This window comes from Geotrypetes seraphini, chromosome 10, assembly GCF_902459505.1.
Source record: "Geotrypetes seraphini chromosome 10, aGeoSer1.1, whole genome shotgun sequence".
Taxonomy (NCBI): Eukaryota; Metazoa; Chordata; class Amphibia; order Gymnophiona; family Dermophiidae; genus Geotrypetes; species Geotrypetes seraphini.
The window spans coordinates 53,438,359-53,463,321 of NC_047093.1; the positions used below are offsets into that span (position 1 = coordinate 53,438,359).

At 39.6% G+C, this 24,963-nt stretch overlaps 1 protein-coding gene across 3 annotated transcripts in view; it reads left to right on the plus strand.

The window, feature by feature from the left end:
* NUP214 (nucleoporin 214) overlaps positions 1–24,963 on the plus strand; it is a 164,709-nt gene that overhangs the window by 96,968 nt on the left and 42,778 nt on the right. For all 3 annotated transcript variants that reach the window (XM_033960858.1, XM_033960859.1, XM_033960860.1), the window contains 4 exons: positions 2,372–2,395; positions 6,698–6,779; positions 13,660–13,765; positions 23,436–23,506. In XM_033960858.1, coding sequence (XP_033816749.1) covers positions 2,372–2,395; positions 6,698–6,779; positions 13,660–13,765; positions 23,436–23,506 — 283 coding nt within the window. The remainder of the gene's footprint in view (positions 1–2,371; positions 2,396–6,697; positions 6,780–13,659; positions 13,766–23,435; positions 23,507–24,963) is intronic.

The following is a 24,963-nucleotide window of genomic DNA, read 5'->3' on the forward strand; positions in this document are numbered from 1 at the left end:
TGCTGGATGCGCAATCGCACCGAGGAGAGCAAGGAGGCAACTTGCAGCAGATATTTCACTGCAGGAGCAAGGCCATTCACCGATTCATGGGGTGGTGAATGGCCTTGTCCCCTTACCCTCAGTATCCAGTCTTCCCCCCCCCACGTTTCTGTGGGTTACTCACAGGTAACAGTCACTGTGTCGTTCTCTATTCTGTGTTACTACCATCTGTTTCCGTGTATTGTGGTTCATACCGTTTTGCTTTAATCCATAAATACAATCTCTTATTTATCTGACTGCTTCTGCTGCTGCCTAAATCCTTCTGGCTTCTTTCTATCCCAGCAGCTTTCAAATGAAATTGTAGAATACAGATTCCTAGTGTAATATACTGTATATACTCAAATATAAACCAATCTGAATATAAACCGAGGCAACCTTCCCCCCTCCCCCAAAAAGGAGGAAAAAAGGTTGACTTGAAGAAATAGAAAATTTCTACTACTACTAATTATAGTGTTACTAGACATACACAGCGCTGTACATCAAAACACAGAAAAGACAGTCACTGCTCAAAAAAGCTTGCAATGTAGTCAAGACAGACAAACAGGTCAAGAAGGTGCATCAATCCACTGTGCTCAGGTGGGAGAATTACAGAGAGAATGATAAGACAGATATTGGTGCTTAGAAAAGATACTGTCGAGCTGCGGAGCGAATACACTTGTAAGTCAGTAAGAGGAGTTTGAACTGTATGCGGAAACAGATAGGGAGCCAATGAAGTGACTTGAGAATGGTAACGTGGGCATAGCGACATTGACAGAATATGAGGCATGCAGCAGAAGAACATATCGAAGCCTTAGCAGGTCTAGATGTACGATAGCAGGACCAATGCACAAAGGAAACTTTTTTTTATTCTTGATAAACTCGAGGAGCTGCAGAATTGAAGTTGCAAGTGCAACCTCTCTATGTGAGGCATTCCTGAAACAGCGGAGTATGCTGACTCTGGAACCATGGTTCAAAAAATAGTAATCTTCCTCTTCTCCATGGAGCAACATACAACTCGACCCTCTGAGATTGCACTGGTTCAATCCCATAGAGCTTTGTGTGCAAACCACATGAACAAACCTAAAGATATAGCGGTTTGTCTCACAGATTTAAAGCTTAAGGAACAGGTGATGGCTAAGGCTTGATCCATTGAAATGGGATTCACATGAGAGAGAAATTTATCAAGATTTGGTGGCAACAACTCTGAAATACTGAGGAGACTTACAACATCTTACACAGTATTTAAGAGATAGGCACAAGTGGCAATATCTGTTTTCCCTGATCTACCAAAATGGGAAATTGCAATGAGTTCATACAACTGAGGACGCTCAAATCAATCTATCTAAGGAAATCACCTCCTCTATGCTAACATACATGAATGAGTGCTGCTCTTAGTAAGATTCAAAATTGCCCTAAGAGGCAAATAGTGTCTAAGGGGAAAGGAAGGCTTCAACATCAGATTTCAGATTGCCAACTACAGCACCAAGACACTACATTATATAATAAACTCTATGGAGTTCTGTTTCTCTATTGATTAAGCTGTATAACAGCCTCTTAGGAGTAATCAAACAGCCCCTACCACTTGTGCCTCAGTTGATTCCTAATAGTTCTGTTATTAAATAACGTAGTTCAGACTGCTATAGGTTATTAATATGTTTGTTTGCTATATAATTTAGACCCTTTGAAAGTTGGTTTTTTTGTTCAGTTTATGAGGATAATGGGTTAGTGTTTTCAGGATGCTGGCATACCTACATTATGTAAACTGTTTGCCTTCCTCTTCCATTAAGGTGAAGCATGATTCGCCTGATGGGTAAGATATGGGAGATGGGGGGTGGGAGGGTTAAATGGTAGGAAGGATTTATGTTCTATTTTCTTATTTAGATGACTTTTTATATCATCTTTCTTTTGCTAACTTAAGATAATGGTTTCCTATATTTACATTCCCCATACAATTTAGCTAACTCTGTGGGACATTGATTTGTTGTCCCTAAATGTAAGGGGACTTAATTCCCCACTAAAAGGAGTCTCCTATTTAGAGAAGCCACTTGATTAAACACAGATATATTGTTTATACAGGAAACACATTTACTTCCCGATCATGAACATTTTACCTCAACATAGGAGATTTAATAAGATCTATCTGGCTTTTAATAAACTCTCAGCAAAGATTCAGGGGGTTGGGTATACTTTTTAATACTAATTTGCCAATCAATTTTATAAAACAGTTTTGGACAAGGAAGAACACTACTTATTCAAGCTTATTTGAGAGGATTACAAATCATTTTGCTTAATATTTATACTCCTAACACAAATCAAGGAAGTTTTTTTTAACCATCTCTCTTTTCTTTTACAGAAACATTTGGTGGAAGACTTATTGGTAGGTGGAGATTTTAATGTTTATTTTGTTCCCATCTAACAAAGGCTACATTATCAAGACCTGGAATAAAATCTATTGACCCCACCTTAGATAATTCAACTGCATCAGCTAATTATGTGCATGAGGAGTGACTGTTACTGTGAACTTTGTATAATGATGGGATTTAGCTGACTTATGAGGGGTCTTCCATGGGATTGGTTATACCTACTATTCTACTGTCCATCAGTCTTACTCCCAGATTGACCTATGATTGAGTGATGGGGGACTTATATCTAAAATAACAGCAATAGATATTCATGCTTGTACTTTTCTTAACTTTTCAATTACCCCAGTTCCAGCATCCTGAACACCTATGGTATTTTCCTGATGCTGTATTATTATACCCAGCTAATGTGACTAGATTGGAGATAGATTTAAAAGACTATATCAAACTTAATGACTCCCCTTGACTTATCTCCCTTGATTATGTGAGAAGCACTCAAAGTGGTTATGCAGGGGGATATGATTACACTCCAGGCATATCTCCAAAGGTCTAAACAAAAGAGAGAACATCAACTCTGGAATGTGATTACTACTTAGAAAGCCAAAATTTAACAAAAGACCTGATAGCTCTTCAACAACAGGAACTTCACTTGGTTAGGATAGGACTTTATGAATTAGAGTTGAATGATATAACTGAACAATTGCAAAAATTCCAACAGTTATTTTGAATTTGGAAATAAGACAGCCATATTTTGGCTTGGAAACTTAGAACACAGAGATTAAGAAACCATATCTCTCTATTGGTTCAGTCTGATGGCACTTTTATAACAGTAGGTAAAGATATCGGAGAAGAGTTTGTACAGTTCTATATCACGTTATATTCACCTGAACATGCACCATCTCCTGATCGGCTACAATGAGTTACCTAAAGTAATTCTTGCAGAGGTGCAACCCATGTTGCATCCTGTTACATTAGAAGAAACAGAATGGGAAAGTCTCCTGGTCTTGATGGATATACTAACAAATTTTATAAATGTTTTAAGACATTATTTAGCACAACTGCTCTCAAAAGCCTTTAAGAGTCATGGAGGTCACAAGAGTCATGGAGGTCACTCACCCCTCAGGTACCATATTTCTACCTCTCTCTCTAGGTTCACCTCCCCTACGCATTTACTTCACAAATTCCTTTCTCTATACAGGGCCCTGAAATAGGCTGTCTTTCACCAAGTAGAACCTTCTCTTCCACAGTCCACCCCTCTCTGATATAACTTCCTGCTTCCTTAAGGGTGGGTCATGACAGAGAGAAGGTTCTGGTCAACGGCAGACAGCCTATGTCAGGGCCCTGTAAGGAGAAAGGAATTTTTGAGGTAAATGCATGGGGGTGGGGTGTCAGAGACCGGGAAGATTCTGGAGCAGGGCAGGGAGTAAGAGAGAGGAGGAGTGCCAGACCTGGGGACAGAGAGGAGAGAGATGTCTGTCATGTGGGGAGTAGGTACTGGGCCTTCCAACTGCTCTGGTTAGCAATAAAAAAACAGTTAAGCTCAGTTAAAGGTTTCCTTTCAGACCGGCATTACCTCAGGACTTTTTTTTTTTAACTAGAAAAACTAACTGACAAAGCAGCAGACCCCACAGGCTCTCAAAGCTGTAGTCTTTGCCTGATTGCATTATATACACGCATTGACCTATTATGTTTGGATAAGGGTTGGGTGGGGAAAATTATAGATACTAACATAGAAGATATCATCTGGTCGAATCACGCCCCTATTTGGATGGATTTGCAGTAGGATGTGGGACCACTATTGGTAACAATGATAGTCTCTTACGGGATATATAAATATATAGGAGAAATAAACTTTAATAATAAATTCACCAACACTGTATGATATCAAATAAAGTGAATCCAATAATATATTACTTATTTAAATAAAATGCAATAAAATTTAAATTAGAGTGCTCAGTGTGATATCTTATTCAAAACCAGCAGGTTTGTAGAATAAAGATGTAATATTTCTACATCATTGCACTCACCTACCTACCAACCTTGTGACACTTATTGAGTCTGGATTATTATAGTTAACTTGTGCAAATAAAGCAATGTAAAAAGTACTTAGCTGAATTCAGATGATGTCGATTTTCAAATGAAAAATATAGAGTCCAGGATCAATAAACATATCTTCTCAAGATGGAAATGAAGGTATGCATACTCTTAACTGTTGCAGGTGCTGACAATCTTGCAATAAGCTACTCCAAGTTTGTAATGCTGGTTTTGATATAGTAACAAAATAAAATAAAAGTGAGTCCCCAAAACAAGAAAAACTGCTGAAACTCAACAAAAATCACCATGTAACAAAGACTCCTCAACGTGAGATGAATAAATATTTTGGATAGGGGAGATCAGATTAAACATTGTATAGAAGAAACAAACATGGCATTGGGGAAATTGCTGGTGAAGATATTGAGTTTAACTTGGATTGCATTCATTTAAAAGATATTATGAATCGAGCAATAGAACAGGTAAGCTTCTGGCGCAGCGAATTAAACTCCATCAGACCCATTTCAATATTATGTCCATTAGATCTATGCAGGGTTCTATGTTGACAGAGGAGGTGGACATCCAGCATCGCTGTCAGGAATTTTATCGGAAATTGTATACTCCAGAATCCCAGGGCTCGGACGCTGAGTTGGAGAAGTATTTGTCGGAGCTTGGGCTGACCTCTTTACAAGATTCTGAGGCCCTGGCAGGGCCTAGATGGGGATATCACGGTGGAGGAGGTGCGGCAGGTGATTCATAATCTTAAACCAAGGAAGTCTCCGGGACTGGACGGGTTCACAGGGCTATTTTATAAAAAATTTAGTTCCTTGGTCACGCCTCTTTTGGTGAAATTGTTTAATGATCTGAAAGATGGGGCACAGCTTCCTTACTATATGAGATTGGCAGGTATTACGATATTGCCCAAACCGGGCAAGGATGTTACTCACTGTGGTAGTTACAGGCCGATTTTTTTGCTGGGTATTGATACTAAGATTTTAGCTAGAGTGTTGGTGGATAGGATGTCACTGGATATGCCGGCGCTCATCCTTCCTGATCAAGTAGGATTTATTGGTGGGAGGCATGCGGCGGATGGGATCCATAAGGTTCCAAATTTGGTGTGGCAAGCACGGAGGGAGGGTTCCTCATGGGTGGCGGTAGCTGTGGATGTGGAAAAGGCATTTGATCAGGTGGATTGAAAGTTTATGGGGGCTGTGCTGAGGCATATGAGGTTTGGGAGTCGGTTTATATCTTGGATCCTCACATTATATTATGGGCCATTGGTGTGTGTTAAAGTCAGTAGGGTTTATGCACCTCTGTTTGAGCTTAAGAGGGGAACACGGCAAGGGTGCCTACTCTCGCCATTGCTATTTACTTTGGTGATTGGCCAAAGAATTTGGCTTTCCAATTGGATAAGGGGGGTGCGGATACATGACACTGAGCATAAGCTGTCCCTATTTGCGACTGATATTTTGGTTATAGTGGAGGGATCAGAATCTTCTATGGTAGCTCTTCAGGTTCTTATGGGAGAATATGGGCAGCTGTCAGGATTTAAGGTCAATATGACTAAGACAGAGGTGTTGAATATCTCAGTCCCAGTGGGGAATGTCCCGGACTTACAACGGAAAGTACCTTTTAGGTGGGTGAAAGAGCCTATCTCTACTGTTTCATGAGTTCAATGGCTTCCAATACATTATCGTATCATTTATAAAATCCTGACCCTTACACATAAAGCATATACAGATTTACCATCTTATCTTTCATCTATGATCATTCCTTATACACCTTCACGTAACCTATTCTCACTTGATACCAATCATTTAGTTCTCCGAGGGCCAAAACAGGCACACTATGAATTCCATGTTTTTCTTTGCTACCCCTCCACCACACATCCATTCAGAATCATCCTTTGTAAAATTCAAGACCTTACTAAAAACTCAGTTATTCAGGCTCACATTTGACCTCAAAAACACTTAACTTTATGCTTCATCTGTCCACTTTTCTTCAAACTTGTAGGAGTATATATGGAGGAAACAGCCATGAAACTTTCTCTCTTGTATGAATGACAGCTGTGAATGAGCGCTCTTTCATGTCAATTTTGATGGAGCTCCTTTTCTGTAAATATATTTTATGTATACCGCTTTGATCCATTTGTTGTGAAAGGCTGTTAATCAAGAACTAATAAACATAAACAAATGTTAAAGGGCATATTGGTACATTTCTTATGAGAGTTGCATTAGCTGAGGATCTTAGTGAGGATGCTTACTTCTTCCCATTTCATATCTTCCCAGGTTTCTGCTGGCAACTCCATGAAGACACATTCTGGTTCCATGCCTGCAGGTATCAGTGTTGCTCCCACCAGCAAAACTACAGGTCAGTGTGTACTGCTTCACTGGGACTATAGGAATAAGAATGAATTGCATTTAAGAGACCTTAGGAAACGCATGCGGATTGTGAAAAATTGCAGGCGGACCATAGGAAATTGGAAGTCTGGGCGTCCAAGTAGCAGATGAAATTTAATGTGCACAAATGTAAAGTGATGCACATTGGGAAGAAAAACCTGAATCACAGTTACCAGATGCTATGGTCCACCTTGGGGGTTAGCATCCAAGAAAAGGATCTGGGTATCATTGTAGACAATACGATGAAACCTTCCGCCCAATGTGTGGCGGCGGCCAAAAAAACAAACAGGATGCTGGGAATTATTAAAAAAGGGATGGTTAACAAGACTAAGAATGTCATAATGCCCCTGTGTCACTCCATGGTGCGACCTCATCTGGAGTATTGCGTTCAATTCTGGTCTCCTTATCTCAAGAAAGATATAGTGGCGCTAGAAAAGGTTCAAAGAAGGGCGACCAAGATGGTAAAGGGGATGGAACTCCTCTCGTATGAGGAAAGACTAAAATGGTTAGGAAAAGAGACGGCTGAGGGGAGATATGATTGAAGTCTACAAAATTCTGAATGGAGTAGAACGGGTACAACTGGATTGATTTTTCGCTCCATCAAAAATTACAAAGATTAGGGGACACTCGATGAAGTTACACGGAAATACTTTTAAAACCAATAGGAGGAAATTTTTTATGCACTCAGAGAATAGTTAAGCTCTGGAACACGTTGCCAGAGGATGTGGTAAGAGCGGATAGCATAGCTGGTTTTAAGAAAGGTTTGGACAAGTTCCTGGAGGAAAAGTCCACAGTCTGTTATTGAGAAAGACATGGGGGAAGCCACTGCTTATCCTGTATTGGTAGCATGGAATATTGGTACACCTTGGGTTTTGGCCAGGTACTAGTGACCTGGATTGGCCACGGTGCAAACGGGCTACTGGGTTTGATGGACCATTTGTCTGACCCAGTAAGGCTATTCTTATGTTCTTAAGAGGTTTGCTCACTTGAGCAGCTGGCTGGCTGGTTTACTTTATCATGATTTGTAATTAAATCTATAAAATGAGCAGATAGAAATAGAGAGTAGAATATTTCTGATGCCATGCCCCCCCCCCCTCATTTATTTTACTCCTGAAGTCTATTACAGTGCACTACCACAGTGCACTATCACAGAGCTCCTAGAACATCCTAAAGTTCCCATTATTACTTATTTTGTTTTTTTGGTTGATATCAAGCACTGGCCTGCTGTAAATAATATTGTGTCTCAGTTATCTGAGGTACCACAGAATCAGAAAGATCCTTTCCTGGTTGCTACTAAAAATCAGAGGCCACATATTTAAGAATGATGTTTTTTTTTTTTTTTATGTTCAATATTTTTATTGAATTTATATAATAAAAAGTACAATAAAATCAAGTACATAAATGATTCATAGATCACAAGAATACAAACAACAACAATCTGCATAAGTCCTAAACAGATTTATGAATGCTGCAATACTATGACACCTGAAATGTGTAAACCACAGGAACGATATGACTGCAAGATAAAACATACATAAGAATATACTGTAAGATATATAGTGGAACTCAATAATAAGGTAATTAGTACTTTGTGCAATATGATGTTACAGGAGCCCATCTCTTTTCATGAAGATGTAGATGACCACGTTTTTCTGCAAAACACCTTTCATATTTCATGATTAGGCATACATTGTGCCACCACAAGTTATAGGTAAGATTGTCAGCATTTTTCCAATTTGCTAGAATGAGTTTAAGAGCAATAAGCAAGAGACATTTTAATAATCTAGCATGTGGGACATCAAGAGGTGATATCAAACCATAATTTCCATATATGACAATGGCAAGTGATAGATTTTCAGTAATATCAAATACTTCCATAATAGTCTTCCATAACTGATCCCAAAAGGAGCGAATGGGAGCACAATGAAAGATCATGTGGTCTAGAGTACCAACAGTGGATGTGCAGGACCAACAACGATTACTGTTATTGTTGGGAAGTTTTGACAGCTTATAAGGGGTCCAGAATGCACGATGAAGTAGGAAGAACATGGACTGCGTGATGGAAGAGGAATGTAGTGTGTTCAGTGAGTCAATCCAGATCTTCTGCCATATGTCAGTGTCTAGTTGCATTCCAGTGTCAGTAGACCATGCATCAATTAGTCCCAATTTTGAAGTAAACTTGTAAGATAATAGAGTTTTGTACCAGATGGCGGACTGACCTCTAGGCTTATTCATAATGACTTCACTAAGTGCCAAAATGGAGGGTGTATCACTTGAATGAGATTTGATATTATAGTGATCTTTAATAGCATGGCAAATTTGCATCCATCGGAACAAGTTCGAGGAAGGTAGACCATAAGTAGATGAAAGAAGATTGAAGGGGATCCATCCTTTGGTGTCAAACAGTTGACTTATGAACCATATACCAGCAGTTCTCCACAAAGGCCAATTTATCGGTTTCTTTTGAATAAGTATTTTTGGGTTGTTCCATAAGTATGTCAAGGTGGAGTTGTTCCAATTAATAGCTAAAAAGGAATCAAGTTCTCTCAAAGCAGTTTTGGTTGAGCTGAGAATACCAAAGGGGTTAGCATTATGTGTAGAACCTGTAAAAGCAAAACACTGTAGATCAGCATTGTCTACATATGATTTCTCAGAGTCAACCCAAGTAGGATAAGAAGTCATATGAGTATGATGAAGCCAATATGAGCCCTGGCGAAGCAAGAAAGAGGTATGATACTCATAGAAACTAGGGAATCGAACTCCACCTTCAGATTTTTCTCTTTTTAACTTTTGTAAACTTATTCGAGGAGTAGTTTTATTCCATAGAAACTGTACAAGTAAGGCTTCAATTTTCTTATAAGAAGACATCTTCAAGTAAATTGGCAGCATACTGAGGACATAGTTAATGACAGGTGTGATCATCATCTTAATAGTCTCTAAGCGACCCCACCAAGAGAGTCGTAACGGAGACCACTTGGTTGTTAATGCAGTGATAGATAACATTATATAATCAGTATTGTATTCCACAGTTTCTTCCAGAGATGGTCCAAAGTATATCCCCAGATATTTCAATTTACGACCTGCCCATCGAAGCCCCATTCTGTTGATGGACTCATGAAGTTCCGGAGCATTTAAAGCCATGATTTCAGTCTTTGAATGATTGAGCTTGTATCCGGAAACCTCAGAGTACGCTGCAATAGTGTTCAATATATGAGGAATAGAGTCAAAGTTGGCATATAGTAGAACATCATCCGCGTAGGCAGAGATTTTAATTTCAAAAGAGTCAAATCGAAGACCCATAATATCAGAGTTATGACGGAGAGCTATAAGAAAGGGCTCCAAAGCAATGTTGAAAAGGAGTGGTGATAAGGGACAGCCCTGTCTAGTCCCCCTGGTTGGTTGAAAGCTAGCAGATAACAGGCCATTAATGTAGATCTTAGTTGAAGGGGCGGAGTACAACACAGAAATCATTTTAATAAAAGATTCAGGAATGCCAAACCATTTTAAAGCAGCAAACAGAAAAGGCCACTCCACCCTATCAAAGGCCTTCTCTGCGTCTAAACTCATTGCCACTATAGGTACTGAAACAGATTCTGCTTTGGAGATGATGTTCATAAAAATGCGAGTGTTATCACAAGACATTCTACCAGGCATAAAGCCGTTCTGTTCAGGTTTGATTATCTGAGGCAGTACAGGTTGTAATCTCATGGCTAGCACTTTAGCAAATAGCTTGGCATCTGTATTGATGAGCGATAGGGGTCTATAGTTTTGAACATGAGTAGAATCCTTGTCAGGTTTCAACAGCACAATGATGTTGGCTTCAGTAAATGTACCAGAAATATCGCCTGTGGTGATCAAGTAAGTAAAGAAGGAGAAGATATGAGATATAAGTTGTTCACGGAAACAAAGGTAGAACTCAATCGGTAGGCCATCAGGTCCTGGAGCCTTGGATTTCGCCATGGAATTAAGCGCAAGTTCTATTTCTTCAGCATCCAGAGCAGTATCCAACTGTCGCACACTATCAACAGAGAGAGTGTCGTGAGGTAAAGAGTCCAAGTAATGTACAATATTAGGGAGAGAAGGCACTTCAGTAGTATATAGTTTGGTATAAAAATCCCTGAATTGATCTAGAATCTGTGCAGGGTCATTAAGTAATTCTCCATTTTCAGATTGAATGCAAGCTATATTTATTTTGTCATTCCTGCCTTTTAGATAACTAGCTAGGCCATGTCCACATTTGTTGGATTCAGTGTAATATTTAGCATGCTGAGCAAAAATTTGAGTAGCGGCGGTAGTACTGAGAAGACGATTGTAGGAATATCTCAAGTCTCTAAGTCTAGAAAGTACACCCATATCAGAGGTACAGGATGCATGTCTCTGTTCCAACTGTTTGATATCAGATTCTAATTTTTTTATTTCAAGCAGGGAGCACTTTTTTTTATGGGCAGCAAAGGATATAATAGCTCCCCTAATAAAAGCTTTAAAAGCGTCCCATATTACAGGCCATGTGCAAGATGAAGATAGGTTGTGTAGAAAATAGTCATCTGTACATTTAGAGATATATGATTTAAAATCTTCATCTTGTGTTAAAGAGGTGTTAAATCTCCATTGTTTGTGAGGAACAGGTTTGCAGAAAGTATGAAAATCTAAATATACTGCAGCATGATCAGATACGCTAATTTCTTTGATATCGGACGAGTCCACATATTTAACTAGAGATTGACTGATCAAAAAATAGTCTATGCGGGAGTAAGAATTATGGGGACATGAATAGAAAGTAAAATCAGAGTCATCCATATGGGTTATTCTCCAGGGATCTACCAGACGAAATTGAGATATAATATCCTGCATCATGTGCCAATTTTTAGATTTTTTATACATAGTGTCAGATCTCCTATCCTTAATCAAATCCTGGATAACGTTAAAATCACCCCCTATAAGAAAGTGACAGTCTCTGTGACTATTGAGAATATCAGCTAAATCCAAATAGAATTGGACGACATCCAGGTTAGGACCATATATGTTTAACAAAAGCACTTTATAACCAGCAATGTCCAGCAGAACCTGTGACCAGCGCCCTTGTATGTCAGATAGATGACTAGATATAATAATGTCTGGTTTCTTGCGAATGAACAAAAGCACTCCATTTTTCTTATGTACGGCTGGTGAGAATATTACAGGGTGTGCCCAGGGAAAAGAGAAGGAGTTCGAATGTATATCATCCAGATGAGTCTCCTGTAATAATAATATGTCAGCATTGGAATTGGAAAGATAGTTCCATATTTTGGTCTTTTTGATAGGGTTATTTAAGCCCTTAACATTCAATGTAACACAGCGAAGTGGCATATGAGTGAATCAGATGATACATGGACAAGGTCTGATATCCATAATAAATATGATATTGAATACTGGCATCACAGTCATATCGCATAACACAAAAATGTGAGAAAATTACACCTGGGATCAGAAATATAGGAGAAAAATGCAGCATTAATAATGAATGCAGTGTGCAGATAGAAATAGATATCAACAAGAACAACATAACACAGTGAAGTAGTGGAACAAGGGTCAGATAGCCCTTCGAGATGACCTCTTCACAGCTCTACAGCGCGCTGCATAGAGACAATTATCAACATATTTAACATATAGTAGTTGAGATCAAACACAGTAATAGGGGAATCCCTTCATCTTGTAAGGCAAACAAAGCTGTGGAGGAAAACAGAGTGTTAACATACAGCAGGCAGCATAATACTCATCAGGTGGCATCAATTCTGGAGGGAGCAATTTTTTCCAGATAGTCAGCGAGTTCATTCGGCGCTGTAAAATCTTTAGTGCAGTTATTATAGGTGACCCGGAGCTTCGCGGGGTACAGCATGCCGAACCTTGCTCCCAGTTGCTTGAGTTTGGGTCTGTATTCTAACAGTAATTTTCTGGCTTTAGCTGTCTGCTTGCATAGGTCAGGCACAAACAGCAAAGTGTGACCCTCAAATTTTATAGGAGCTTTCAGGCGAGCTTGTTGCATTATAGTCATAACTTGAGGGTATCTGAGCAGTTTAATGATGACAGGTCTGGGGTATCGGCCAGGATCTGATGGCTGGTGAGTGGGTATCCGGTGTGCGCGTTCTATTTCAAACGCGAGAGAAAAATTTAAGTCCAGAATCTTTGGCAAAGTTGTTTCCAGGAACTTAATGAGGTCACGACCCTCCCTAGCCTCAGGTAGGCCAAGGACCCGAAAGTTGTTACGCCGCGCGCGGTCGTTGCTGTCGGCCATTTCCATTTCTAGCTGTGTAATGCGTTTAGCTTGGCGTTGTAACAATTTAATATTTTCAGCATGCACAGCAGACTGATGTTCAACAGTGTCCATACGGCGGTTTAAGTCGGTGAGTTCAGATTTAAATGATTGAAACTCAGTTTTAATTTCGTCGAGGTCTCCTTTCATCTCACTCATTAGGGCACGCAGCGCCCGCATTTCCTCCAAGATGGTCGTCGCGGTATCCTCATCGAGTTTAGAGGGAGTTTTAGAAGGCGATGGAGGCTCGATGCTTCTTTTTTTCCCAGCCTTCGATGCAGCCATGATTCCCCTAAGTAGAGGCAGCGAAAAGGTAGGGAAATAGACCCAGAAAAATATGTTGATCTCGATTCGGAGACGGATTCGCGCCGGAGCTATGAGGTTAGGCAGCCATCTCGCGTGGTGCTCGCTAGCGCCCCCAAGAATGATGTTTTAACACATGAACTTCTGTTCTGAGGCTGCTCTGGTCCCATTTTCAGTACTTTTATATAATGTGACTTTGCCAGGGAAGGGCTGTCCAGTCTGCTTGCATCAATATTCTTCTCTCATGCTGTTTCTTTAGGGCAAGGGACAGCAAAGACAGACTCAACAGTAGCCAACTCTGTGGTGACACCAGTGACCTCTGCTTCATTACAGTTGGGCAAGGCCTTCACCTTCTCTTCAGCAGGGTAAGAGTTCTTGCAAAATCTTTTGTCCTTGCTAGTTTGTGTGTGTACATTTTATGTACATGTGCAGGATTGGAATAGTATTTGTGAAGCCATTAACAAATACGAAATGGATAAACTCTCTGTGTGTTTAGATAGTGTTTCTACAGCAGGCAGCTGGAACAGCTCCATTATCACAAAGGGCAAGGAAAGAGGCTGGCCAAAGCCAGGGGCTCTCAGTTCTGGTGTTTGTAGCCTGCAAATAAGTCTGCCTTTCAGGTTAAACAAGCTATACAAATCATCCTATTTCTTAAGCCATATGCAGTGGTACCGTTAAAGCCAGTCTTATTTATGGCATCCACTGAAAATTGTTAAACAAAGCTAGAATTGTACAGATAGGCACATCTAAGAACATAAGAAAAACCACGTGGTGAGGAAAAGAATTTCTACAGCATTGTTAAAGTTTTGGTTTGTTGATATAATTTCTGATGTAGTTTTTTTTTTAAAAATCTTTATTCATTTTCAGAAATTACAACAAGTGTACAATAATCACTCAGAAAAATATTAATTAATCACTTGACAATCTTATTTGTAATCCTCCAAATATATAAATATAAAAGAATCCCATCCCTCCCATCAATATATTAATAATTAACAATTATCAATTATTGTCATTCATATTCCCACCCCCCTTTATCTTAACCAATACTGAGGTGTTTAAGATGTCTGATCATTAGAATAAATAATCAATGGCCCCCAAATCTTTTTAAACTTATTATAATTACCTTGTTGCATTGCAAGCACCCTTTCCATTTTATAAATATGGCATACTGAATTCCACCAGAAAGTATAATTTAGTTTAGTATAATCTTTCCAATTTCCTGTAATCTGCTGAATGGCAACCCCTGTTAATATTAATAGAAGTTTATTATTATTCGCTGAAATTTGGCTTTTAAATCTCATTGATGTACCAAATAGTACAGTATCATATGAAAGGCCAACATGATTTTCTAACAATGAATTAATTTCTGATGTAGTAAACTGAGAGTCACAGTACACATTGAGAATTTTGTTCATTGTACTGGTTTAAATTTGAAAAATAAGTACATTTTTAAAAAAATGCCATGTTGAGTTGGCCAAGGTCCATCAAGCACAATAAAACTGCTATAAATTTAAATCATTGAAAAATCAAGGCAATGATATATATCACTGTTATAAGAAGTGCCCCAAAATCACTATTCAGAATCCTCTATAATAAAACCCTAAGCTCGCATGTGTACTTAGGGTTTTGTGATCCCTGCCAACGTGCTGTGTCCCTCCGTGCCGAATTCCATTTCCGGCGCATAGGGTGGCTTGCGGCACATGGGTGGCTTGCGATGGCAATTTGACTCCTGTGCTGCCAGGACACCTCTTCTCAGCCCCCCGACCAGTAAACACAGCAGCCACAGGGCATTTGCTAGCCGACCCACTTTATTAATGCGAGATGGGCCGGCCTAGCAAAAGCCCCAAGGCTGCCCGGGCTAGTGGATGCTGGACAGGGGGAGCAAGGAAAAGAGAAGGCCCATTGCTGGACAGGGGGATCAGGGAAGAGGTGCTGCTAGACAGGGGGGAGGTAAAAGGAAGGGAGAAGGCCTATTGCTGGACAGGGGAAGCAGGCAAGGGGTGGTGGTGGACAGCCAAGGAAAGAAAGAAAAAGAAAGAAAGAGAGAAAGAAAGAAAGAAAAAAAGAAAAAGAAAGAAAGAATTCTAGCACCCGTTAATGTCATGGGCTTAAAGACTAGTCTTTTAAATAAATGTAACCATTCGCTATTAAAAATGTATTAAAGTAAACTTATAAAATTCTACATGTAGAATAAAATAGCACTTATTTCACCTTAATAGAATACTTTTATGTTAAGCATGCAGTACTTATCAAATAGGATATAAGATAATCCATATGTGCCTTAAAATATTGGAATTGCCTCTAAAGATAAACACAAGTCACCTAATCCAGACAAAGAATATCATGCAAAACAAATAATTCAGCAAAAACAATACCAACAGCTAATTTAAGCACCAAGAACTCATTGGAACTATGTAAGAAAACAGAGGAAGTAAAATTCAGAGGATGTAATACGTCATATGCCTCAAGTGTAATTAAATCTTGGTAACAGCTTTTTTTTTTTTTTAATAATGTGCAAATTTTCAAGTTGTCACCAAGACACCCTCTAGAATAGAGTTTGTATGTATAGATTCAAGGTCCTCAAACCAATCCTTGAGACACACCTAGCCAATTAGGTTTTCAGGATACCCATAATAAATATGCATGGAGACCTTAGAGCTAAGGGGAAAAACCCCCCAACTGACTGGCACAACTCCTTGACAGAGGCAGCCAGAGCAAAACACTTATAGTCATGGAGGCTGCAGTTGTAAAAAAATGTCTGGTTGACACAGCTGCACTACATTGCTGGGTGGTGCAGCTGAGTGAAATAGCTGGGCTGTGCAACCAAGCAAGACTGTCCAGCAGCAGCACAACCCATCTGGGTAGAGCAGGCAAGCAATAGAACTAAGTGGTGCAGATATACCAGATAGTTAGCAGGCACTCTTGTGCTGTATAGGAAGCTGGAGATGAAATGCCTTTCTTCTGGCTGGTACCATTGAGTAATACGACCAACTGGAGTAGCTGTGTGATATAGCTAGCTAGGGCAGTATAATACTTGTAATAGAGAATGGCATGGGGACAAATTTTTTTTCTGTTACCACAAGAACTCATTTTCTCCTTCCCGTCCCCACAAGCCCCATTCGTGTAAGCTCTGTTTTAACCGCACAAGCCTCGAACACACAGCTTCCAGGAATGGGGCAGGGACAAGAAAACTCATCAGGATGGGAAAATGATTTCCCGCGGGAACGGGGCAAAATTTGTCCCTGTGTCATTCTCTAACTTGTAACATAAACTTGTGCTGAAATTATGGCAAATCCAGTGCTAGAGAATGACACGGTGACAAAATTAATCACCGCTCCCGTCCCCGTCCCCACGGATAACTGTGGTAAACCATCTTCATGTCATTGTTTAAGAAGAGAGGGAAGAATCAGAGTATGAATGGCCACAACCACTGACCCTCAAGCTTTGCTTTGAAGAATGCTGTTGTAGAAGGACTGAGGCTGAAATAGACACTAAAAAATGACATGGGATTATTTCCCGCGGTTATCCGCGGGGATGGGAACAGTGATGAATTTTGTCACCGTGTCATTATCCAGTGCAAATCGTAACCTGTTAGCTGTATACTATATACATCTAACCTGTAACCCGTTCTGAGCTCTTTGGAGATAACAGGATAGAAAATTAATTAAATAAATACATATAACAAAATAGATGGCTGATGAAGCCAAGTGATATAATGTTGTTGGTGTGTAAACAAGTTGGTTGATGTAGCCCAATAGTAGAGATTGCTAGAAGAAACAGTGTACGAGAGATGGCTGGAAAAACAGTGCACCAGATCTGACAGAGCTGTGCCTTAGAGGTAGCTGGTGTAAGCAGTACCAGAGCAAGCAGGTGTAGCTATGCACTATAGCTAGTCAGAGTATCTGTTCAGTAGATTAGCTGAAACCATTTGTGCACTAGAACTAGCTGGTGCAATTACCTCGTATGCCTTAAGGGTGGCTGAATCAACTATGCTCTAGAGCAGTGTTTCTCAATCTTTTCAAGCCAAGTATCCTCTAAGTCTAACAAATACCAACCGAGTATCCCTGCCCAAACTCCGTCCCAGACCCCCCAAGCTCCTCCCCTGACTCCATCCTCATAATAATAATACTAATTGTAATGCAATTTCTTCCAGCCATTTTTCATATACACACAATATAATCTTAATAATACATAATGGTAACCACAAAATTAAAAAAAATACAAAGCACACTGTACGCAGAGAAAATGTTAATTATTTATATTTGGGTTTTTTTTAGAGATGTCAAGGCAGATGACTTTAAAAAATGCAATGTCACCTAACTAACAACTATAGAAAAATAGACAAATTAGTGCAAAATATAGACAGCAGATATAAATTCTCAAAACTGTCACATTTTGATCACTAAATTGAAAATAAAATCATTTTTCCTACCTTTGTTGTCTGATGATTTCATGAGTCTCTGGTTGCTTGCTTTCTTTCTTTCCTTTCCTTCCTTCCTTCCTTTTCTTCTACATGCTTCCTCTTCTCCAAACCTCATTCCATTCCCCAACCAACATCTCTCTCTGTCCCTCCATGAGTCCAACTTTTCTTCCTCTCTCATCCCCCAGATCATTTTTCACCACGGCCCACCAGCCCCATGCCCATTTCTCCTTCTATCACCCTTCTCCAACACAATGCCACATCTCTCCCTCCATCACTATGCCCAACATTCCTCCCCCTTGCATCCCCTTCAATCTATCCCTCTGTTCCCTCTCCACCACCATATCCAACATTTCTCCCTCTCATCCTTCTAGTCCCCATGCATCTCTACCTCACTCCTCTCCCAATTTTCCTCTTCCTTTTTCCCCTTGTGCACCATCTCTTTCCCTCTCACTCACACACTCAAACCCAACAATTGTCCCTTTCTATTCCCTCCTTCTATGTCCCAAGTTAATGCCCCTTCCTCCCTCCCTCCTTCCTATGTCCCAAGTTAATGCCCCTTCCTCCCTCCCTCCTTCCTCCTTCTATGTCCCAAGTTAGTGTCCCCTTCCTCCCTCCCTCCTTCCTATGTCCTGAGTTTGTGCCCCTTCCTGCTCACTGCCTTCCAGCCTTTGTCCTTCCTCCCTCCCTGCCACGCCAAAGCCTGCCTGCCTACCCACTGCCGATTCCTCCTCCCCCTCTACTCCGCTGCTGCTCGTCACCTGCCTGCTCCATTTAATTACCCCCCCACGCTGCTGCTGCAACTCCAGGAAGGGAAGAGTCAGGCGTGTGCAGCGATTGCACGCTGCCGGCCCACAAGCCTTCCCCCAATGTCAATTCTGATGTCGGAGAGAAGGTCCGGGCCTTCCCTTCCTGGAGTTGCGGCAGCAGCGGGAGGTAATTAAATGTAGAGGGCAGACGGTGGCGGGTGGGCAATGGTCAGCCCACGTACCCCCAACAGGCGGTCCACGCATCCCCTAGGATATGTGTACCGCAGGTTGAGAAACCCTGCTCCAGAGCAATGTCTGTCAAACTTTCTTAGCTCTGGCACACTAAACAGAACAAATGTTTGTTGCGGCATATTATAATTGAAATTATAAAATTGCAAAACCAACAAAAAATTAAATTTGAGATTTATTTAAAGGTCTTTAAGCTATGTATGGGTAATTGTAACAACAGTGAAACTAAAGTAGATGGAATAGAATTGCTAATCAATGCAATGGATGTGCTTGTTTTTGAGTGCAAATTAACTCAAAATGTAGCTCAATAGTCGACAAGGAAACATGCAATTTCATCATCCACCATCTGCAGTTGTTCTCTTTTTTTCAATTTAATTTCTGTTAGAGCTGAAAATCCAAGTTCGCAAAGATAAAATCCAAATGGTAACAAAGCCTTGATTTTTTTTTTGTTGCTCAAGTTAGAATAACTACTGCATAAAAAATAAAACTAAAATTACTTGCCATTACTTTGCAAGGACCAATCATTTCAAAGAATGATGCTTGTCTGGGCTGTTGTGTCCTTACACACACACTTGCTCATAATATTGATAGACTTGTGTACGTGACGTACATGTCATCTATTCTGGAGTTACTTATGAAGGGAATTTTTTTTTAATAAGTTAAAATTCTGGAATCTCTTCAGGGCACACACTGTGCCTTGGCATACAGTTTGAGAGACACTGCTCTAGAGCAAGCTGCTGTAGCCGAGCCACAAAGCTGATTGGTGCAGCCATGCACTGGATCTCATGATGTGATTGAGTAATAGTGTCAGCTGGCGTGGCTGAGAGCCAGAGTTAGATGGTGTAGCAGAATATAGCTGGTTGATGCCATTATACACTAACGCTGGTTAAAGCATTTATGCAACAGAGTGGGCCGAAGCAGTTGACAAATACAGTATGCCTTATTGACCTGAGATGCAGCTGTCCAATGCAATTAAAAGATGCAAAAGTTCAGTAGAAGCATTTAGAGACACTGCGTCATACAGCTGCTGGTGTTGCTTAGAAACAACAGTGACTGCAGGTGGTATACAATAGCTCTGGCTAGTGCCATTGTGCAAAACCAGAGAGCAGAGCTGCTGTAGAAACACCCAACACAGCAACTTTTAGTACTGCAGCACAGAGGCTAGCTGTCCTAGCCATGCAAGGCTGCCAGTTTGTACCTTGGTTGCTCAGGGTATGTCACATTGTATATCCAGGCACAATAAGCTGCTTCTCAAGGCGGGCAGCATAGAAGAGTGAAGTAAAACGTGCCCCATTTAAGATAGAGCCGAGTGCCACAGCTTGTCAACACAGCCAGCTTTGTTGCTACAAAATACAACTATTTCCTAGGGCATGAAAAAGCCAGAACATACAAGCTGAGTTTTATAAGGTACTCCACTTATAGATTGTTTATTCAAAAAATGAAATTGAGTTTGTCAAGCTTGTTGCAAGCCAAGCCTCTTATGTCCAGTTCTGGTGGAGGTGGGGGTGGGGTTCTTGTTAGTATTAGAACTATTCATCCACATGTACTGATGAACTGCTACGGCTCTGTAGCCTGGCAACTGTGGAACTCTTAGTCGAGTTCTAGAACATAAGATAGGAAAAACTGTTAAGCCCAGGAAAACAACTAATAAAACCTCTGGTCACAGGGCTAATTACTATTAAGTGTTAGTATACCTAAATCCAGTTATTTTAGGGGGTCTTTTACTAAGGCGTGCTAGCCAATTTTGCACACGCTAAATTGGCTAGCGAGCCATAGTAAAAGACCCCCTTAATTTGCTGAGGAAACTATAGTGGAAGGGAGGTACTTGCCACAGCTCCAATAAAACTCATGGAAATTTTCATTGTGAAGAAAAGGAGCATAATCCTTTCAAAAGAAACCCCCTCATCTAAGGGATCAGGAGCTGACTGAGACTAACCAGCCAGCCATCCGCTTGGAGACAGAAAATTGAGCATTCTATGGCCCTTTAGGGGCGAAGCACTTGGAACTCCTTTCTTTACATTACATTAGTGTCTTTTATTCGATACCTTGTGGTTCTAGGCAGATTACAAAAGAGGTGATCAGGACATACCCAGTTAAATTACAAGATAGATTATTAGATGAAGCGTTAGGATCTGGGGATAGATTGAAAAGGTCAGTTAGATCTTTTGTTACATTTGACAAATTTCCTGAATAACATGGTTTTTAATTCTTTCCTGAAGGTTTTGTAGTCGGGTTTTGTGATCAGTAGGTTGAAGAGAAAGTAAAAAAAAAAGAAAAAAAATATCATTACATGTGAAAATAAATAGATATTCGGTCACCACAGTCAGTGGTTTATTTTTTTATTTTTAAACATCGACCACAATATTCAGCACTAGTCCAGATAGTGGCTGGCACTGAATAACTGGATACAGGAGTGAGCCACTGCCATTAGCTGGATAGCTAACCAGTGAAAGATAGGACAGCCTTCATTGCTGCCTTAAATATATCCAGATATTCAGTCTGTTTTTTTTTTAGTTCAATAATTTTATTGAATATTATAAGAATTATAAACAGAAAGCAGCTCAAACACATAGAATCATAATAAAAATCATGTATCAAATATTCGTATCTAATTCAGTCTGTTAACTGGATAACTATCTCTGCTAACCAGATAACTTCTGGCTCTGTCCCCATACTGCTCCAAGGCAATCAGTAATGATTTTCAGCAGTACTCTGGATAATACTACTGAAAATCAAGGGATGATCCTGGTGATGCTATCCAGATAAATGCATTTGAACATGAGACTCAAAACTTATAATCAAGGGATTGATATTGAAAAGCATTTCTGTGGTCATTGATAGTGCTGAACACATCTGTAGTTTATATGCAGCCTGGATTAATTTTTTTTAATAGAGTTACATTTGGCCATTTATATCACTAAACAACCAACGTTATCGATTTAAAAAAAAAAAGGTCATGATTACAGAGCTTTTTGGAGCTAAGGGAAAAGTTATTTAAGTGGTGATATTTAGCTGCTAAATAAGTGGCTTAGCCATTTAATAGCTGCACATATAGGTAGAAAGCTGAACAGATGTTATCACTTTAACTGTGGATTTTCAGCCACCACATAAATGAATAGTTCCACTGGAAATCCATGTTAAATCAATAAAATATCCTTTTAACCTGTCTGTGGTCAACCTGTCTTTGAATGCTATTTTCAAAGTAAATGTTCCTAAACCAACAAACTACATTAAATAGGAAGAAAAGAGCCACCCAAAATAGCAGGTTAACTTTGTGCTATTCACATCTCTATTATGTAGCCCACAGGCCATATCCCCAGATTATATGTACGGTAATTGGAAATAGGAAAGGCAAGGTAATTTCCCCCTTTTAAGAGGTGTGTGGGACTGTGTCTAAAATCTCTGCATGCTTACTTTTGCTGAATAAAGGGGGAATGGGATGTAATTTACTGCCTTTTTGTGGTTAGAGTCAAAGCAGTTTACATATTATATTTTGTACCTGGGGTAATGCAGAGTTAAGTAACTTGCCCAGAGTCACAAGGTTCTCAGGCCACTGCACTAATGATTAGGCTATTCCACACTGTGAAAACAGTAAATTTGGAGATTCAAGCTGACATGGTTACCTTGCATTAGAGCTGTGCTATAAAGCTCAGTGCAGTGTTTCCTAATACAAAATGCAATGCAAAATGTTTGCTCCCCATTGCGGTAAGCAAACAGTATGCAAATAGGCTGAATGCAAAAAATGTCCACTAATATGCTTCTGCGCTATGTATGTTGGCATTCTGATTGCATGTTTATACATCCGTATATATCTATTACGTGCATTCATTTTCTCTCCAAGCTGAACTCTCTTCCTAAAATTCAGATCTGCTCTGGAAAGCTTTTTGAGGTTCTGTGGATGCTAAGTGCATGCACTGGCTACAGTTTCTCTCTCAACTTCTCTCTCATTCTCTGTTTCTTTTTTCTATCTATGATATGTGGTTCTTTTCTTTCTCTAAGTTCTTATTTTTTATTGTAATCTTCTTTATTCCCACTGAAAGGCTTTATATGAAGCACAGATAAACATGAAAGCTGGAAAAAGTTATAGGTCCTTATACTTACATTAAGAAAGAAACAGGCATGAAACTAACTTTTCATACTTACATTAAAGAAAGAAACAGACATGAAGCTAACTTTTCATTCCTACTCAGACCTTGCAGTAAAGCCTCAATGCTGTGCTCAACCTTTTGGTCTTCTGTGCACTTTTCTGCATCTGTACTGAATAGCTAATAGCCTCATTAGCACAGATTTAAATGTGCTTTGTGCTAATGCCTCCCTGAGGCTTTTCACACAGCTTGTGCACAAATTTCCTTTCTATGTAAGGAGTACACACAATTGTTTGCAAAGCCTAGCTCATTTTACTCCATCAGCCCCTCTGTGCTACCCATTTTCATACTATCAAAAACAACCCATAGTAACTTACAAAAGAAAAAACATAATAAAAACCAGACAGATTTTTAGCAGACATCCCATCCCACTCAACCCTTCTTGTTCCACACTATACACCTGTATTTACAAAGCTATTTGATATCTGCCAGCACTGTGTGACTTATCTTTTGTGCTTTTATTTCCCAGATCTGGGTTTAATTTTGGTTCAGTCACATTGTCTGCAGGAGCACAGTCTGGACTTAGTACTACTACAGATGGTAAGATGTGTACATATTCTCTGAGTTACACACACATACCTGCATGCCTGCGCATTACCATTCCTTTGTGCATTGGTAGTTCTTGGGATCTAGAAATAAAGAAATGTAATGAACTGTAAAAATTGTACGGTCTGCAACTTTCTGTATGAAAACATAAAAGGAAGAACATATGTCCCACACTGTGACTGAGCAAACCAAAAAGTAAAGGGGTAGGACAATGGTTCCTGGATAATGGAGAAAAAATGTACTGAAATACAATTATGTTGTTAAAAATTAAAATATATAAAAAATAAACACAAAAACTAAAGACCATAAAAGCACATATAGAATAAATTAATACAATAATCCATATATAATAGTAGATATAATTCAAAAGCAATTAGTTCCAGGTAAGTATGACATACAAACAACCAGTGTGCATGCAATAGTCTAATTGTGATCAGGCAAACATGTGGTTCGGACCCAACATGGTCCGTGTTATGGCTTGATTATGCCTTCATCAGGGGTCCTTGGGGAAAGATAATGCAAATAATTAGTGGAAGGATACCAATGATTGAGGAGAAGGATAGTACAAGTGAGTGAAAGATGATGCTAAATATGAATGGCAATATGGGAGCAGTGATGGGTGAATGCAATTAGATCCAATTGGAACTAATGAAGGAGTGCAAGTGAGTGAATTTGAGGACAAAATAAGGAATTTAAACCTGATCGCTGATTACAAGTCACATAAAATGAAAACAAAACAGCTGGAAAAAGAACCAACAAATGGATAAATGAATGAGTTTGAAAACTAATAAGGCTCAAGTTTTACGACAGAAAATGATAAACGAATAAGTATAGAAACTAATGAAGCCCAAATTTTGCAACTAAAAATAATCATACTTCTGCACAGGACAGAATAGATAGCAAAAGCCCATTAACCAAAACTAAAAGGAGATGGGTGGACATTAATAGCATTGAGGTCTAAATTGGCCAGTCACTATGAAATAAAATGTGAATGCAAGTGTCTTCTATGGAGTGCATTGAAGTCTAACCAATAAAAATCTTCAAAGACTTCAATGGATCCAGAACACTGCGGCTAGGTTGATCTTCGCAAAAAGCAAATTTGACCATGTTTCCCCGCTTCTGTCAAAACTTCACTGGCTTCCGGTGATTTCTAGGATTCACTTTAAATGTACCTGCCTAATATTCAAGATCTTACATGGCATTCTTCCTCCCCTAATTCCACTATCCTGGAATTCTTCAAGACCTGACACTACCAGATTTGCCCACAAACTCAAACTATCTTTCCCCTCGTTAAAAGGCGTCATGTATGCAGGTAAATTAGGGAAATCCCTTTTCTTCAAATTCACTGAGATTTGGAATAACCTTCCTGCTGAATCTAGGCTGATTCCAATTATTCTGAAAGCATCTGAAAGCCTGGCTTTTCTCCAAAACGTAAAGCTATCTATTTAAAA